Source organism: Eucyclogobius newberryi, unplaced genomic scaffold (genome assembly GCF_026437365.1).
Source record: "Eucyclogobius newberryi isolate DKJ021-1_F unplaced genomic scaffold, fEucNew1.0.hap1 SCAF_3, whole genome shotgun sequence".
Lineage (NCBI taxonomy): Eukaryota > Metazoa > Chordata > Actinopteri > Gobiiformes > Gobiidae > Eucyclogobius > Eucyclogobius newberryi.
This window is the reverse complement of record NW_027315945.1, coordinates 36,044,723-36,062,602: the sequence shown is the minus strand read 5'-3', so window position 1 is coordinate 36,062,602 and position 17,880 is coordinate 36,044,723. Positions and strand designations below refer to the sequence as shown.

The window sequence follows — 17,880 nt, the reverse complement described above, 5'->3', positions numbered from 1 at the left end:
TGCAGCTAAAATCTGGAACAGTCTTCCTGAAGATGTGAGACAGGCTTCTACTCTGACAATGTTCAAATCTAAGCTAAAAACAGTTTTGTTTAGCTGCACATATGACTGAAAGGATTTTTTCTTTGCACTCTTCTCTTTTGTTTGTGATTTTATTAGTTTAGACAATCAGTTGGATTGATAATTTTTAATTTAGTTAATTTTATTGTATTTATGTTTCTGTAATTTCTTTGTGATTTGAATGCATTTTTCCTTCTGTGAAGCACTTTGAATTGCCTTGTGTATGAAATGTGCTCTACAAATAAACTTGCCTTGCCTTACCTCCATCTGCAGTACCTCCACCTGCAGTACCTCCACCTGCAGTTCATTCACCTGCAGTACCTCCACCTGCAGTACCTCCACCTGCAGTTCATTCACCTGCAGTACCTCCACCTGCAGTACATTCACCTGCAGTACCTCCACCTGCAGTTCATTCACCTGCAGTACCTCCACCTGCAGTACCTCCACCTGCAGTACCTCCACCTGCAGTTCATTCACCTGCAGTACCTCCACCTGCAGTACCTCCACCTGCAGTACCTCCACCTGCAGTACCTCCACCTGCAGTTCATTCACCTGCAGTACCTCCACCTGCAGTACCTCCACCTGCAGTTCATTCACCTGCAGTACCTCCACCTGCAGTACATTCACCTGCAGTACCTCCACCTGCAGTACCTCCACCTGCAGTACCTCCACCTGCAGTTCATTCACCTGCAGTACCTCCACCTGCAGTACCTCCACCTGCAGTACCTCCACCTGCAGTACCTCCACCTGCAGTACCTCCACCTGCACGGGATCTTTATGCACTGGACTCATTCTTTTCCCGTGGGCGGATGTGTCACGGCGAGGAGGAGGGGGCGGGACGTAGTGAGTCTTTAAGGCGAAGGTCAGTCACAGTGTGTGTGTGAGTCACAGGGTGTGTGTGTGTGTGTGTGTGTGTGTCACAGTGTGTGTGTGTGTGTCACAGTGTGTGCGTGTGTGTGTCACAGTGTGTGTGTGTGTCACAGTGTGTGTGTGTGTCACAGTGTGTGTGTGTGTGTCACAGTGTGTCTGTGTGTGTCACAGTGTGTGCGTGTGTGTGTCACAGTGTGTGTGTGTGTCACAGTGTGTGTGTGTGTGTCACAGTGTGTGTGTGTGTGTCACAGTGTGTGTGTGTGTGTGTGGCTGTAGTTACTTATATAACACAGGGTAAACGTTGATAGAGTTGTGGTGTTGGAGACTGAGCCGAGGATGAGGAGCAAGAGGATGTTCTAACGGGCAAAGTCTGAGGAATAAAGTCTAGCGGTAATGCAACACTTGGATGCCAACCGCCATATAACAACAACAACAACAACAACAACAACACTCGTGGACGGGACGCGCGCGTGGACACAGGTCAGAGTGATGCATCTTTGTGTTTCCAAAGTGTCTGATGAGATTCTTTGTGAGATCAATGCGCTGGAACAACTGTGTTATTGATCCACACGGGAAATGAGATATAATAACCAGATCAAAGATAAGAAACGGACAAAGTTGGCTTTTATGATGATATATATGTTTTATTGTATGTCATGAGGTGGTTCATTAGTATTATTAGTATTATTACATGTTTCAGACGCTTTATTCTGCCTTGAGGCGTGAGAAGAACTAAACCATGTTCCTCAAAAGTACAGACGCAGGAGCAGAATATTTAGTCAAAGTCAAAATACAAATATCTAAGAATGTCAAATGTACATGTCAAGACACATTTTGGATCTATAGAAGCCACTGAATGGATTTCTTTCTCTTCCTAGACCTTTTTTTATTTGGAGAAATGCGCAAATTGCTCAAAACTGTGGCTTGATCTCGACGCAGGATGAAAAGAGGTCACGAACTATAAAGAAAATCACTTTGTGAAATAGAAGCGCTACAATGTCGGGAATTGGATGAAGCTTTGAAACAGATAACGCCTTTAGCCCAATTTCCATTCTGGTTTGGTTAAGATTAGAGCGAGGATTAATCGTGTTACAGTGAGAAAAGTACTAGTTTCCATCAGTAATTACACATAGTTACACGTTTAGTTACTGCTGCTGTGTACAAGTTTATTTTTATCCAAGTGTATTTTTATCCTGTTTTTGTACTTTTCCCACATGGATACCACTTTAAATTTGTGTAGTTTTGATAGTTTTAAGTGTAGATCAGTGTGTGTGTAGATGACCCTCGTGACGTGTGTAGTTATAATAGTTTTAAGTGTAGATAAGTGTGTGTGTGTAGATGACCCTCGTGACGTGTGTAGTTTTGATAGTTTTAAGTGTAGATAAGTGTGTGTGTAGATGACCCTCGTGCCCTGTCCTGGTCCTAGACGATGCTCGTGGGTCAGAGTCCGTCGCTGCTGCTTCACAGAGGATTCCCGCTGATCCAGGGGATCCACCTCCCGCATGAAGTGGACCAGATCCAGGACCTGGAGGTCAGGGACTCAGACGTGTTTGTGGTCACGTTCCCCAAATCAGGTGAGACTAAACAAAACAAAATATTATTAAAGCCGCATGCGGCGATAAAGGCCCTCGCCCCCCTTGCGACCCCGGGGTACTTGCCACCGTGAAGAGCACGCCTCTAATCCCTCGGCCTACATCACCCCTCCCCCACAAACAGTACAAACTGTATAATACTTCATTCAACATTTTCACGACCGCACGGTTCGAGATAGAGTTATGTCCCTCTGGCTTTTATGTTCAGTGTGATGTGGAGAGCAAGTGCCTAATTTTAACTGTTAATGACAAAGTACATGTTTTAATCCCATTTAAAATACCTGTAAGCCAAAACGCATGTAAGTCAATGAAAGTGTTTGTCATGTTGCCACGGTAACATGCTTGCAGCTAGATGTATGCTCTCTTTGACCTTTTTGTTTAAAATGGCAAGACATGAAGATGAGTTTGTTATCTTAAGTTTTGGAGCAGGACCACACCCCTTTCCCGCCCCTTCCTGTGGCTAAACTATTTAGGCATCCAGGTCACACACATCAGTGTTTGTGACTTTGTGCACCTCCCTCCTTCCTTCCTCTAATTATTATTCTAATTGATGACAATAAACACGTTGCATCTTAGCTGGAGATGTGGTCATTGCTCGTGAAGAATGTCTGTGCCAAATTTGTGTCTACATCAAAGTACATTTTTTCATCCCTTTCAAAATGCTTGTAAACCAAAACACATATAGGCCATGACCCCAAAGCCACATTGTTCAAGCTCGGTCCAAAAATTTGGGCACTAAAAACTGTTAAGATCACGTTCTTGGATATTACACAAAGAAAGCTCAGGAAAAGCTCAGGAAAAAGTTTTCCATCGAAATCCCTGTCAATCTTGAGATAAAAGCATTTATTTGCGGTGTTATATCCATGCACATCGGCCACGGGGGTGTCAACGTCACGTGACGCCATTTGTACCAATGAGGTGCTCGCCGGTTGTCGGTCAGTATTACTACGCGATGTAAACAACATTTAGTGTGCGGCATGTCAATGGCGAATGAGGACAGCTCTGAAGACCTAAGGTCTCCGCCGGTGTATTGTACATACAGGTGTCGATACAGGATTCCTTGTAATCATTTACGGAACAACGGTGGGAAACCTTCCGCAAATGTGCGATACAATGGCAGAGTTGTCGGGAGGAGGAAGACGAGACCAATCGTCGCACTGACGATTGCGAGCACCAATGAAGACTATCTTGGAGCTTTCTTGGAGTTGGGAAACTCATTTGATTTGAGTGACAAGGTGTTTTCCATCATGGAACACTTTGTGTGGCAACTGTATGGACAGTCTGTGGATGATGTTAATGTTGCAAGGTACAACACATTCTGCCTTTCCACCAACAAAAGAACACCAGTGACATACCAGGCTGCCATTCATTATAAGGCACTTCAGACGTACATTGACCCGCCTAATCCAGTAGGACATGGCCGGCATGAGAAAGAGGACCAGGACCTCTGCATAACACGGATGACCCAGGACCCAGCACCACAATCTGTGCTAAAATCTGTACACTGTGGGTGCAAAGCTGGAATGTGCAGAGGAGGTAAATGCTCCTGCTTGAAATCCAAGCTATCGTGTAAGGATCTATGCTCCTGTGTGAACTGTCAAAATACAGTGGAAGATGATGTTGGAAATGAAGCTTCCGATGTAGAGGACTCAGATGATAGTGACAATGATTTATTCTGAAATGTTTTCTTAACTGTTTAAGAACTGTTAACTGTTTAAAAGAAGGTTGGATTTAACTCTGATGTAATTTTTTTCTGTATATTGATACAAAATTGTAGTTTTGGTTTTGATATTTTTTTTGTGTGATATAAATAAATCTTATTTTTTTTACCATACATTCCTCTTAAGTATTAAAGTGTAAGTGCTGAAAAAGTTTAAGCTGTTTGTACTTGTATTAATATCAAAGTTAATGTACTGAAAGTGGCAAAATGCTAAAATTATCATTTCTGACATGTCCAACTTTCAGCAATTCTACACTGATGTTGAAAATCCATAGAAAAATATCAATATTTTGAGAACGTTAATTGTGAAATGTGGCAAAAAACTGTTAAAACGTTTTTAATAGCTGTTTTTGAAGTTGCAGTTTGATTCATGTCTGAAGTAATAAAGCTACATTGATGAGACTCTGGAATCCTTTTATTTGTACCAATGTGTAAGTGCTGACCGAGTTTGAGATTTCCATCTATTTCAGTTATCTAGTAATAGTAACTTGAAAATGGCAAACATGCCCAAAAGTCACAAATCTGAGCATTTACCCAACTTGTGGCTCTTGTATCTCGCTATTGTGCAAGTTTCAGACGGAGAACTTTTTACCCAGTAAGGAACATATATTTGAGATTACAAAAATGATCAAATTAGTTAGTGCCCGATTTTTCGGTACGAAACTCTATTTCTGAGCATCTTTTGAGCTTGGGGTCACGGCCTAATATAAATCAATGACAATATTGGTCAGGTTTCCACGGTAACATGCTTGCTGATGGAGGTATGCCATCCCTGGCTTTATCAGAATGGTAGGAAGAATCTATGTGCCAAATTTGATTTGGCTATATCTAATTACATTATTGACCTCATTTAAATGTTCAAGGGGGCGCTGTAGAGCCTTTGTATAACTTAGCTATATATGTTATACATCATTGCGTTCAGCTCATCATTTTACACAATTTGTATCTTAATGCCGGGAAATAGGACATGTCATGCCAGAGAAACGCAAGTTTTATCACAAAAATTACCATTTTTGTTTACGAGCTTGCCACGCCCACATTTGGAATTGTATCAAAAAATCTAAAGAATTACCTCTAATCACACATGGGTGAAGTTCATTTTGACAAATGTTCACGCCTTTTAACTGAAAATCCAAGGTGGGAAAAAAATATGAGGTGTTAAAATACTGGGTTCCGTCCACAATGGCCGACTCCCTGTGGGGTTTAGGGCGGGGTCATATTATTTTTTTACTTGTCTTGACAGGTACTTGGTTTGTACCAAGTTTCATAAATCTAAGACAAAATAGGTCCATCAGTGTAGATGGCGCTAGCGAGTTATTTTGCTACTTTAATTTTTTAGACCCGAAAAAAAAAAAATTTCACCGATCCTGAATTATGTGTTGAGTTTAACGTTCAGGGGGTCAAAACTGGGGTGGTTTGGGACAGAAAAAAAAAGCTAGAGTCATGTGATTTTGTCACATTGTGCCTGCTCACAACCTAATCTGTTATAAATATTTTCAGTTGTCTACGACAATCAAATCGTCTTTTACGAATTTTTAAAAATCTAATTTGGAGAGGGCGCTAGAGAGCCATTTTATTAGCTAGTCACTACATTTGCCTGTCATTGCGTTCAGCTTTGAAACCTCCCAAAACTCTACGTCAAAACATTCCCCCCAAAAATGTGTAAGAAATGTAGACATTTTTTTAATATTTCCAGAAATCGCGATTTTGTTTAAAATTCACGATGACCATGCCATAAAACGTATCAGCTTCAGAATTCAAACACTACTTTGCTCATGGGTTTTGTGTCTTGTGGCCAAGTTTGAAGTGATTTTGATCAGAACTGGAAGAGAAAATGCCAAATGTACGACGAGGTGCACATTTGTCAGCGCCGAGTTTATCCAATATGGCCGACTTCCTGTATGACTTAGGGCGGGGTCATAATATTATTTTTTACATGTCCTCCCAAGAACTATTTTTGGGAGTGAGCGTCATATTTTTACAGCCACTTTTTTTGGCTTCGGGCTCCCATTGGCCCCATGTTATTTGATTTTTGAGGTGGCGCTACTGAGCCGTCTTTCAATATTTTTTCACGAAACCTTCACTCAAAATTTGAGCTCACAGAGTTCTAATTTTGATACCACTCCAAGCATATCCGTCTTTGTTTAGTACTCGATTCTTGCGTTTTTCCAGCCCCCGGTACCAATTATAATAAGTCCCTCGCCGGGACGATACTCGTCCTTCGGCTCGGGCCTAAATATTGAGTGATTTAAATGGGGGATTTGTGATTAACCTCAAATTATCATAAAATGTGAAGAATTAACACTGTTTTGTCAAATGTTTCTTGTTCTGAAGAAGCTACAGGTCCGAAAACATGAATAAACACGTTTCACGTTTAATTAGTTCACACAAGAGCATTTTGATCAGAAATCTGACAAAGTTTTACCGCCATCGTCAGCGAAATGTGCAACATAAAACAAGAAGTTAAATATTAATGATTTTTATGAGTTTTTACTGTATCTAAAGTTTTATGATGTACTTTTCATTCCCTTGTTATAGACAAACAAACAAACTCACATTCTTCTGTACAAATAGGCGAGGCAAGTTTATTTGTAGAGCACATTTCATACACAAGGCAATTCAAAGTGTTTCACAGCAAGAAAAAATCATTAAAATCACAAAGAAATTACAGAAACAGAAATACAATAAAATTAACTAAATCAAAAACAAATTTTAAAAAAACTAGCCACAAAGGGTAACGTGTTTTCGGAGTCCAACTCGTTTTTAAATCATTATTAAATCAGTCCAACTGATGGTACGTGCTTTTACACGTCCAACGTGTTTTGGAGTCAAACTCCCTTTTAAATCAGTCCAACTGATTGTCTAAACTAATAAAATCACTAACAAAAGAGAAGAGTGCTAAGAAAAATCCTTTCAGTCTCATGCACAGCTAAACAGAACTGTTTTTAGCTTAGATTTGAACATTGTCAGAGTAAGATAAGATAAGATAATCCTTCAATGTCCACACATGGGGAAATGTTGTTGTTACACTGCAGTAGAAACAGGAGGAAAGGACGGATTATAGGAAGTTTTAAAAAAAACACTCTTAAAAGAAGAACTTTTATGAACAAAACAAAAAACTCTTATTAACAAAACTCCGCTCCTCTCTTAATAGGGAATGGAGGGGGGAAATAAAATAAAATAGATGAATAAAAATAAAAAGATAAAGATAAAAATAGGATAATAATAAAATAATAATAATAATAGAATAAAATAAAATAAAGTGAAGTAAAAATAGCTAACATAAGACTAGATAATACTAATAGTAAGTAAGTAAACAAAATAAAACAAAATAAAACACTCTTATTTACATCAGTTGTATGCACATGAATATGGCTTTAATTGCTTGTGAGTATGACAGCAATTGCACATGAATATGGCGGTATTGCACATGGTTAAATTGGTATTGCACATGTTCAGGACTAACAGTGTTTGTTATAAAGTCTGACAGCAGCAGAAGGAAAGACCTGCAAAACCTTTCCTTCACACAGCGAGGGTGGATCAGTCTCACTGAAGCTGCTCTCCAGAGTGGACAGAGTGTCCTGCAGGGGGCGACACTCATGGTCCAGCATAGATGTGAATCTAGCCGGGACCCTTCTGTCCCCCACCTCCTGCACCGAGTCCAGAGCACAGCCCAGGACGGAGCTGGACTTCTTGATGACTTTGTCCAGCCTCTTCCTCTCCCTCTCTGTGATGCTGCTGCTCCAGCAGGCCACACCTACAGGAGCTGATGCCACCACAGAGTCATAGAAGGTCTTCAGGAGTGGCCCTGTCACTCCAAAAGACCTGAGTCTCCTCAGGAGGTAGAGCCGACTCTGGCTCTTCCTGTAGAGTGCGTCTGTGTTATGAGTCCAGTCCAGTTTGTGGTTCAGATGAACACCAGGTACTTGTATGAGTCACTCTCTCAATGTCCCGTCCCTGGATGTTCACTGGTGAGGGGGCAGTGGGGTGGCGTCTGCGTAAATCCACCACCATCTCCTTGGTCTTCCCCGCGTTGATGAGGAGGTGGTTCCGCTGACACCAGTCCACAAAGTCCTCCTCCAGTCCTCTGTACTCCGCATCATCGTCGTCCGTGATGAGTCCGATGATGGCAGAGTCGTCAGAGAACTTCTGCAGGACACAGCTGTCCGTGTCATGTCTGAAGTCTGCAGTGTAGAGGGTGAAGAGAAAGGGCGCGAGGACAGTGCCCTGGGGCGCCCCCACACTGCAGGTCCGACTGTCAGACACACAGTCCCGTGCTCTCACAAACTGGGGTCGGTCTGTGAGGTAGTCCAGGATCCACTCTGCAGGTCGTACTCCACACCAGCCGTCTCCAGCTTGTCCCTCAGGACCTGATGGTGTTGAAGGCGCTGGAGAGATCGAAGAACAGGATCCTCACAGAGCTGCCAGGTTTCTCCAGGTGAGAGAGAGAGCGGTGCAGCAGGGAGATGACGGCATCCTCCATTCCGATGCCAGGCCGGTATGCAAACTGCAGCGGGTCCATGGCTGAGCTCACGGTAGAGCGGAGGTGGTCCAGAACCAGCCGCTCCAGTGTCTTCATCAGGTGGGAAGTGAGAGCCACCGGCCTGAAGCTGTTGAAGTCTTTGGGGCGCGGTGTCTTGGGCACAGGTACCAGACAGGAGGTCTTCAGACCTGTGGTACCACCCTCAGCTTCAGGCTCATGTTGAAGACATGCTCCATAACTCCACACAGTTCATCTGCGCAGGACTTAAGGATCCTGGGGCTGATGCCGTCAGGTCCTGCTGCCTTCCTCACTTTAATCCTCTTCAGCTCTCTCCTCACCTGTGCTGCTGAGACAGTGGTTGGCAGGGGGACCGTGTGCTGGGGGGATGGGTGAGTCCAGGCAAAGTGGGGAGCTGATGGTCCGGGGCAGAGAAGTGAAGAGGAACAGATGCAGGGCATTGTCCAGCTGTGGAAGAGGGAGCATGCAGCTGTGCAGGGGGAGGGGTCTGTGCAAGGGGAGGGGTAGGCGATTGATCAAACCTCAAGAAGTGAGAATTTAAATCGTTCACCCACTGTAGGTCTCCCTCTGTCTGGGCAGGGGGGATTTTGAAGCCCGAGATGGTTTTCAGGCTCTTCCACACTCTCTGAATGTTCTTCTGCTGCAGCTGCACCTCCATCCTCCTCTTGTAGCCGGCTTCCGCCTGCCTTAGTAGAAGCCTGTCTGACAAATAAGTGACTTAACTTTTGTGTGAAATACTTTGTTTATCGTTGGTTTAAGTCTGATGTTTGTGAATGATTGAAAATGTTTTACGTCTGCTTCCTTTTTGCTTCGTCGCCTCTGGAATGTCAAACATTCAGATGATGTCACATGTTTAATGTCTTGAGACCCTCTGTCTAAGACAGAACCAGGACTAAACCAGGACAGAACCAGGTCTGAACCAGGACAGAACCAGGTCTGAACCATGACAGAACCAGGACTGAACCATGACAGAACCAGGACTGAACCAGGACAGAACCATGACAGAACCAACAATTGTTTTGAAGCTCTTCGTTGCCAGTTTTTGTTTCATGTGGACAGAGAGTAAATACAGTGATATTTACCCAGTTCAAGGTAAAGTTTAGACTGTTCAATACCTAAATTACTTCTTCTGGGGCGTGATTAGATTATTAATTTGTCTCTTCAGTTTTATCCTTCGACTTAGAAAACACGAGCCTGTAACAGAGCGTCGTGTCGCACAGAAAGAGCCGGGCAGATGGTGAAAAGTGTATTTACTGATCGACCAGGACGCTCCGCTTCCTTTCGAGGCTTTGTAATCAATACAGAGCAACCCTGATATACTTCTGTGCAAACTAGTACAAAATATGAGTACATAATGAGCTCAGAGTAAAGAATATACGTTTCGCAGAAGAGTAAGAACAGTAAACATCTTAAAGAAGCCCCCTTAGGTTAAAAGTCGTGACAGATGAGGTATAACTCACCCTAAGGTCAAGCTCGGCCGGGCACTGGAGTTTATTTAAAACTGGGACTTAAACCAGATGTGGCTCGTGAGGCAGGAGCTTTACAAAAACATACTTTCAGTGAATGTTAAGTTCAGACTGTTGAATACCTAAAGGACTTCTTCTGGAGTGTGATGAGATTATTCATTTGTTTCTTCGGCTTTTTAAGTACGCAAGTAAGTACATTTTACAGACAGAAGTCACAAAGTGCTTCCCAAAAACACAGAATTCTAAAACTATGAAAAAAGGTGCGACTTATAGTCCGGAGAATACGGTACTAATCAATCCTTAAAGTAATATCAAAACTAGATACTAATTTGAACAAGTATCGATACTAAAGAAACTCACATTGACAAGATAAAATGTGTCTTTTCCCGAACAGTTTTTAAATGATTCAAACTTTAGTGCAAGACCACATGGGGACACAAAAAACCTTAACAGTAGCCCCGGACCTGATGGCATAAGAAGAGCACACGTTACCATGGGCGACAGGAAAGGGCGAGCCCCGGAGAACATATTTAACAACTGGATTATAGCCGGATATGTGCCAAGGCAGGTAAAGGTGAGCCGACCTGTCTTTACTCCCGCAGGGTGCCACCCCCCAGAAACCATCTGTGAGAAACTCAATTACCTCGAGCTCAACAATATTCAGATTGTTTTCAAGCATGATGGTTGAGGATGAGGAAGGCCTGCCCGCCCCGCCCCAGACAAAAGGGCTTCATAGAAGGAGGCGGCCTTCGACATCCTCATCCTGGATTGGCTGATAGAGACATGTAAAGAGCAAAAGAGGGACCAGTGGCATTCGTAGATCAAGAACCTTTGACACGGTTTCCCACAAACGGCTCAAACAGAGAGGAGTTGATGATATGGTATGGGGTGGTCAGGGTGGTCAGCAACTCCAACAAAGTGTGCAAAGCATGGGTCAGTGTTGGGACGCAAAACACAAAATGATCTAAATCAGACTGGGAGTCAAACAGGGCGATGCCTTGTCCCCTCTACTATTTAACCTGGCACTCGATCCCTTGCTATTTGCGATGGACAAATACAGGTCTGAAGGATATGGTAATAACAGCGATGGCATTTGTGGACGATTTGGTCATCTTAAGTGAGAGTTGGGAACCTAACTGTCCTGGAGTCGTATGCAGAGATGACAGTCAACCCAAATCCAAGCAAATGCCATAGTTTTATGCTGCGTAAGAAAGACAGAAGAATGACCCATCACCCTGGTGACTCACATGATTCCCATCTATGAAACGCCCAAAAACTTAAGTTATAAGAAATGCTATTATTCATCATACAGAGATAAACATAGAAGGGGGAGTTGCAATTTTGATTTCAAACCGAATAGTTTTTTAACAGAGTTTTGAATGTAAGGATAAAGAGGGCGGATATGTACTGGTTAAAGGGAATGATAATGGAAAGGTTTCACTCTTTTGAACATGAATGCTCCACCAGGGGGCGATATCACTTTCTATACCGTTATTATGGACCTGATAGTGAACCACTCTGAGGGAACCCTAATCTGTGGCGGTGATTGGAATCTTCACATTCAGCCTGCATTAGACGTGTGGAGCTCAAGAGGCTCTGGAGGAACGATGAATAAGAAGTTCCGCATCTTGTTGAAGACGATAGGATTGACTGAAATTTGGAGGGAAATTAATCCTAGAGCACGCAAATATACACATTTTTCTAAACGCATACACTCTATTCCAGAATAGATTACTTCTTTGTTCTCAATAAAGACAGATCTAAAATCACTGAAGCAGATATAGGCACAATAGGTCTAAGTCAGTGGTCCCCAAACTACGGCCCGCGAGCCACATCCACAAGTTATATTATAAATTAAAAAAAAATATTTATATATATATATATGCCGTAGGCTTTATTAGACAGTAGATGGAATGAGAAAGAAAGGAAGGGGAATGATGAGAGAGAAAGGAGGACATGCAGCAAATGTCGGAGTCGGGATTCAAACTCACGATACTGTGGCTGGCCGTTCATTTGACCTTTCGCCTGTAATGCCCACATTTCCCCAAGAGATGGCACTGTTCCCTCTAAGCTAATTTTAGAACCCAATGTGGCCCTGGAGTCAAAAAGTTTGGGGACCACTGGTCTAAGTGATCATGCTCCGATCTACATTTCTGTAGATTTGGGGGAAAGATGAAAGAACACACTCTGGAGTTTCAATGCCAGCTGCTTAATGACCCTTTGTTTAAGGACAAAATGTCCAACAATATTAAGATTTATCTAGAGGAAAATTATACTGGGAAAATGATACTCTGCCCATCCTTTGGGATGCTTCCAAAGCAGTCTTGAGAGGACAAATTATAGCCATAGCCTCCGAAAAAAGAAAGAAAGGGAGAAAAAGCCAAAAGAAAATTTAAATATGATAACGGAAAACTATGCCAAAAAGGGGTCTCCTAAAATGCTACAAGCAATTAAAAAGATAATAGGATAAATTAAGGATCTGACGTCACAGGAAATAGTTTAAAAAAAGACATATATTATGGGAGTGGATCAGCATTGTCTAAATTACTATCTTGGAAACTTAAAAAAAAAACAAGCTGAAAGAACAATTGTTAAAATATGGGACAATCTTAACTAAAAAAGACCAAATTTAATCAGTGTTTGAATCCAGAGTCAGAGACTGTGAGAATATAACTGGGAACAATGTGCCCCAAATAGACAAAGTTCTGTTCGTAGACGAGACATTTTGAGACTTTAAATCCCGCATCCGTTTGTGTGTCGTCTGTGGCGCGTTCAGGGACCATCTGGATGCAGCAGATCCTGTTGTTGCTCCAGTCCAAAGGCGACGCCGAGCTCATTATTGAAAAGGACAAGGTGTCGAACGGGGACCTGGTGCCGTGGATCGAGCTGCCCGGGCAGGTCCAGGAGTTCATCACAGCCGAGTCGCCGCGCTTCCGAGTGTCGCACCTGCCGTACCACCTCATGCCTGCTGCACTCTGCCGCGAGAAGGGAAAGGTCAGTGGATTTTAGGCGAGCAATCGTAGTCTCATTTCCTGGTGGCGTGGACAGCCGAGTAGTTCTCCCACATATCAATCATTCCCTGCGTGCTGCTGCACACCTGCAGCCTCGTTCCCATAGCAGCACGTTTCCCTGGCTGCACATGCGTGGTTGATATGCCGGTGTGTGTTTAGTGAGTTCCTTCAGTTACAGTACAAACATGACACAGAGTTCAGCTCAGAAGAGACGAGAGATGATGCGATCCGTTGGGCTAATAAACAAACGCACGTGTAGCAGCGAGGCTGTTGTGTGCTTCCGCACGAGGTTTGATGGGAGGCGGCCTCTTGGAAACAACAGGAGGGTGAGTGTGGTGAGTGTGGGGGGTGAGTGTGCGCATGTGCATTTAAAATTTGTCACATCTACATTAAAAAGACGATCATTGACATAAATAATAAATAATAATAAATTACTAAGTGCCTGGGAACTATTGTAATTATATATAATAAAACATTATTAAACATCTTTAATAATGCCCTGTGATGGTTAAATATTTCATTTTGGGGCATTTGAAGTGTCCGTCGTCACAACATTTATTGACATCGACCTGAAAACAACTCTCCTGAGAAAACCTGACTTTTTGGCTGTTCTTTGACAGTGTATTTTCACAAGGGAGCTGCAGGGGGAGCTCTTTGTTACTGTAACCTATATTAACTTCAGCATTACATTTAAAAAAAAACATATTTTCACACTTAATTAACATTGTATATTTCAGTTTTGTTTATTCATGGTCTAATCCAGGTTTAGTTTTGGGTTTAGTCCAGGTTTAATCCCAGTTTGGATGTGATGAATGCACGAGTGTGAAAACCCTTAAACTCTTAAATCGTGTTGTGTGTTTCAGGTGATCTATGTGGCCAGAAATCCCAAAGACGTTCTCGTGTCGTATTACTGTTTCCACAAAATGGCCATGATGCTGGAGACACCCGCGAGTTTTGAAGACTTTTTTCAAAAGTTCATGAAAGGAGAAGGTACTAAATATATCACTACGTTTAGATTGTAAATGTGCCAAAGTCTCATAAACTTATCTTATTTAACATTCATGCATTATTGTAACATTATCGTATCGGTTCATAATGTTAAATACTGAAATGTAAGGAAATATATATGTTTACGCTGCATATTTAGTTGTATTGTTCATTAAATATGGCGTTAATAGTCCTTGTCACACAATTTACATGATCAGGTTCAACATTTGTGGATTTTTGTAGAATGAAAACACTGTCTTCTTTGTACGAGCTGTAAATAAACGCTGCGCTCTGACGTCGTGTGCCTGTTGCAGTGATGGGAGGAAACTGGTTCCAACACATCAAGTCCTGGTTTGCTCACAAAGATGATCTAAACATGATGTTCCTCACGTACGAAGAAATGCTCCTGGTGAGAAAATATGATTTTGTCATTTCCTGAGCATAAACGATACAAACATTTAAAAACCCTGGTGCCATTTTAACAGACAAACAATTCTAATCATTTCTTCTAAAGTTTGAACTCTGCTCCAAACGACGTGTTTTATGCAGACAGAAGATTAGCTCTGGATTAATAAAGACCCTTGCTCTTTACTTTGACCCCATCTAGTGGTAATCCATATAAATCACCGATGTTTTTAAAGTCTTGACTTATCCTGATCCTTTGACCTCTCAAACAGATGCAACTAACCAGATTTATTTTCAAGTAAAAAAGTGAAATTGGTTTTGCCCCAGTTTAGTATTGAACAAGAAGCGTACAGGGTCAAAATGAGACCGCTGCGTACCCTCTGCCTACAGAGCATTTTATCGTCCAAGAACCAGGAAGCTTGCTGTTAATAAGTTTTTTGAGGTGGTAAAAATCAGGCACAGCGTCCTTAAACTTATCTCCACAAAGACAATCAAATAATGCCAGACAACCAAATAACAAGAAAAACCTTTTCACCTTTTAAGTTTTGAGTCTAAAATGCAAGAAAGATAATTATAAAGCCAAACTGTCACATTCTGGTCAAAGGAAAAGAGTAAAACAGGCATCTCCAAAGCGATAAAATGTGAACAGAGACAAGCTGATGATGGACTTCCCCATAAAGACCAAAAATAAAGCATCCAAAAGGAAAGCCTTTGCACTCTTTGAATGTTGAAACCGGTGCAAGGCCAAAACAATGAATTGCATGAGCAGTAAAAGTTGTTCTGTGCTACCGTAGGACCTCACGTCTTCCATGAAGAGGTTGGCCGACTTCCTGGGGATAGACCTGACCCAGGATCAGCTGCAGAACGTGGTGAAGCACAGCACCTTCAACAACATGAAGAAGATCCCTCAGGCAAACTACGAAAACATCCCTCGGGAGCTGCTGGACCACCACGAGAGCAGCTTCATGCGGAAAGGTACGGCTCTTGAAGGGGACACGGTTGACGTTCTGGAGCTTCAAACCCTCGTCATTGGCGTTCGTTCTTCGACACACCTACTGTAATCTCTGTATTTCCTTGCAAATATTCGGGAAATGTTGAGTCTGGGATCATACGCGTTGGGTTAAGAACTGTAACCATGGGGGTGTAGACATTCGGCAAGTGATCGAGGGCTGGAATCGAACCTTTAGCGGTTCTGCAGTTTTGAACAGGAAGTCAATAGTTTTGATCTGCTCTGCCCTAGCTGAAACGCCACAAACCCGGGACATGACTTTGGGCACCAGAACGTTTGATCATTCCATCATCGACAATACTGAATTTGACAAACTCAACTTTCAGACACACACGACATTAAAAGAGATGCAAGCAAAGACCGTCTGGTCTTTGCAAGTTAGATGTACGAGTTCGTACATTGTTTGCATTTACACAACACGCCAACACACGGATGGCGTAGTTTAGATTGGGAGCAGGCCAATGACTTTTGTTGCCGTACATGTTCTTTTGAGTGTGAGTGTTGTCAGAAAACTGGAAGCAGATGTGATGTGGTGAAATGGTACGACTGCCAACAGATTTCCATCCGGCGACAAGAACGTAAAACTAGTTTAATACCAGAAAAAATGTCTTCTTTGAGCTTGTGACAGTGTTTTGTAGATTTGAATGCCACAGTTGGGAAATTAATTCTCCATTTAAAACATCACAGACCTGGAACTTGATCAGACTCATCAAGCGCTGCCACAAACACTGTAGTAAATAACTCGATGTCACTATGATATTTACTGACGGCCAAGTTGACCTCTTTTAACGACAGAAGTTAATCATAGTCATGTTTGTCTTTTGTTCAGGAACTATTGGGGACTGGAAGAACCACTTCACCGTCGCTCAGAACCATCAGTTTGACGAAGTCTTTGAACGAGAGATGAAGGATTTCCCCGTAACTTTCACCTGGGACATAAGGGACGTCTCGTAATAACCGGCGACTTTTGCGCCTCTCACGGGAACAGCGCACAGTTAATTAAAGCGCACTATTTCTCTGGACAATATTACGTTCTATTTGGACTGGGATCAAATTTAATCTTGTTTATGACTGTTTCACACACTTGGCTGTTAATGAATGTGTTACGCAGCAAATTTACTTTTACTTCCGTGGTTAAACTGTCAGGAGCCGTGAGAGTAGAACCAGAACCAGAACCTTAACCAGGACCAGGACCAGGACCAGGACTAGGACTAGGACCAGGACCAGGACCAGGACCAGGACCAGAACCAGAACTAGAACCAGAGCCATAACCAGGACCAAAACCAGGAGCAGGAGCACGACCAGGACCAGAGCCATAATCAGGACCAGAACCAGGAGCAGGAGCACGACCAGGACTAGGACCAGGACCAGAGCCATAACCAGGACCAGAACCAGAACCAGAACCAGGACCAGAACCAGGACCAGAACCAGAACCAGAGCCATAACCAGGACCAAAACCAGGACCAGGAGCACGACCAGGACCAGAGCCATAATCAGGACCAGAACCAGGAGCAGGAGCACGACCAGGACTAGGACCAGGACCAGAGCCATAACCAGAACCAGAACCAGAACCAGAACCAGAGCCATGACCAGAGCCATGACCAGGACCAGGACCAAGACCAAGACCAAGACCAAGACCAGGACCAGGACCAGGACCAGGACCAGGACCAGGACCAGGACCAGGACTACAGGACTTTTTGTGCAGGTCTTGGGTTGAACTCCTTCCTGTACTTGCTGCTCTTCAGTCTTAAAGGTTGAATGGACGATTTTTTTGGCACAAATCTAAGTCTTATTTCCTCGTGGTGTGGACGGCCGATTAGTCCTGCCACGTATCAATCATAAAACGCACCTACCGCTCACCTGCAGCCGCGTGCAGCTCGTCCCCACGTTTCCGCGTGCCTAAGCGCATGGATCTATCATAATATAGTTCCCTCAGTGTACGGGGCAAAATGAAGACGGAGAAAGACAGTTCGAGCTGACTCAGAAGTGGACAGAAATCTACGGGAGACGAGCGATGCGATGCGCTCCGTTGCGCTAATAAACAAACGCACGTGTGTGTTGTATCAGTCCGCACGGGGGAGGGCGCATGCGCACTTCCGCCTGCGTTCTCAAATCGCCGAAAAATCGTCCATTGCGCCTTTAATGTTATGCTTTATTGCAGGGCTATTCAACATAAGGCCCGGGGGCCAAATCATGCTCTCCAAGTGATTTAATGCGGTCCATAAGCAATATTCCATATATTAAAACGAAGAAAAAAATATC

General features: G+C 43.1%; 1 protein-coding gene across 1 annotated transcript; it reads left to right on the top strand.

Annotated features, from left to right (window-relative positions):
* Nucleotides 1-2,332: 2,332 nt before the first annotated feature.
* Nucleotides 2,333-16,606, top strand: LOC140374259 (amine sulfotransferase-like). Its single transcript, XM_072461105.1, has 6 exons — nucleotides 2,333-2,501; nucleotides 12,983-13,200; nucleotides 14,081-14,207; nucleotides 14,519-14,613; nucleotides 15,404-15,584; nucleotides 16,448-16,606. Exons 1-6 carry the CDS (start codon nucleotides 2,357-2,359, stop codon nucleotides 16,570-16,572), a joined length of 891 nt encoding a protein of 296 aa, XP_072317206.1. The 5' UTR covers nucleotides 2,333-2,356; the 3' UTR covers nucleotides 16,573-16,606.
* Nucleotides 16,607-17,880: the final 1,274 nt, after the last annotated feature.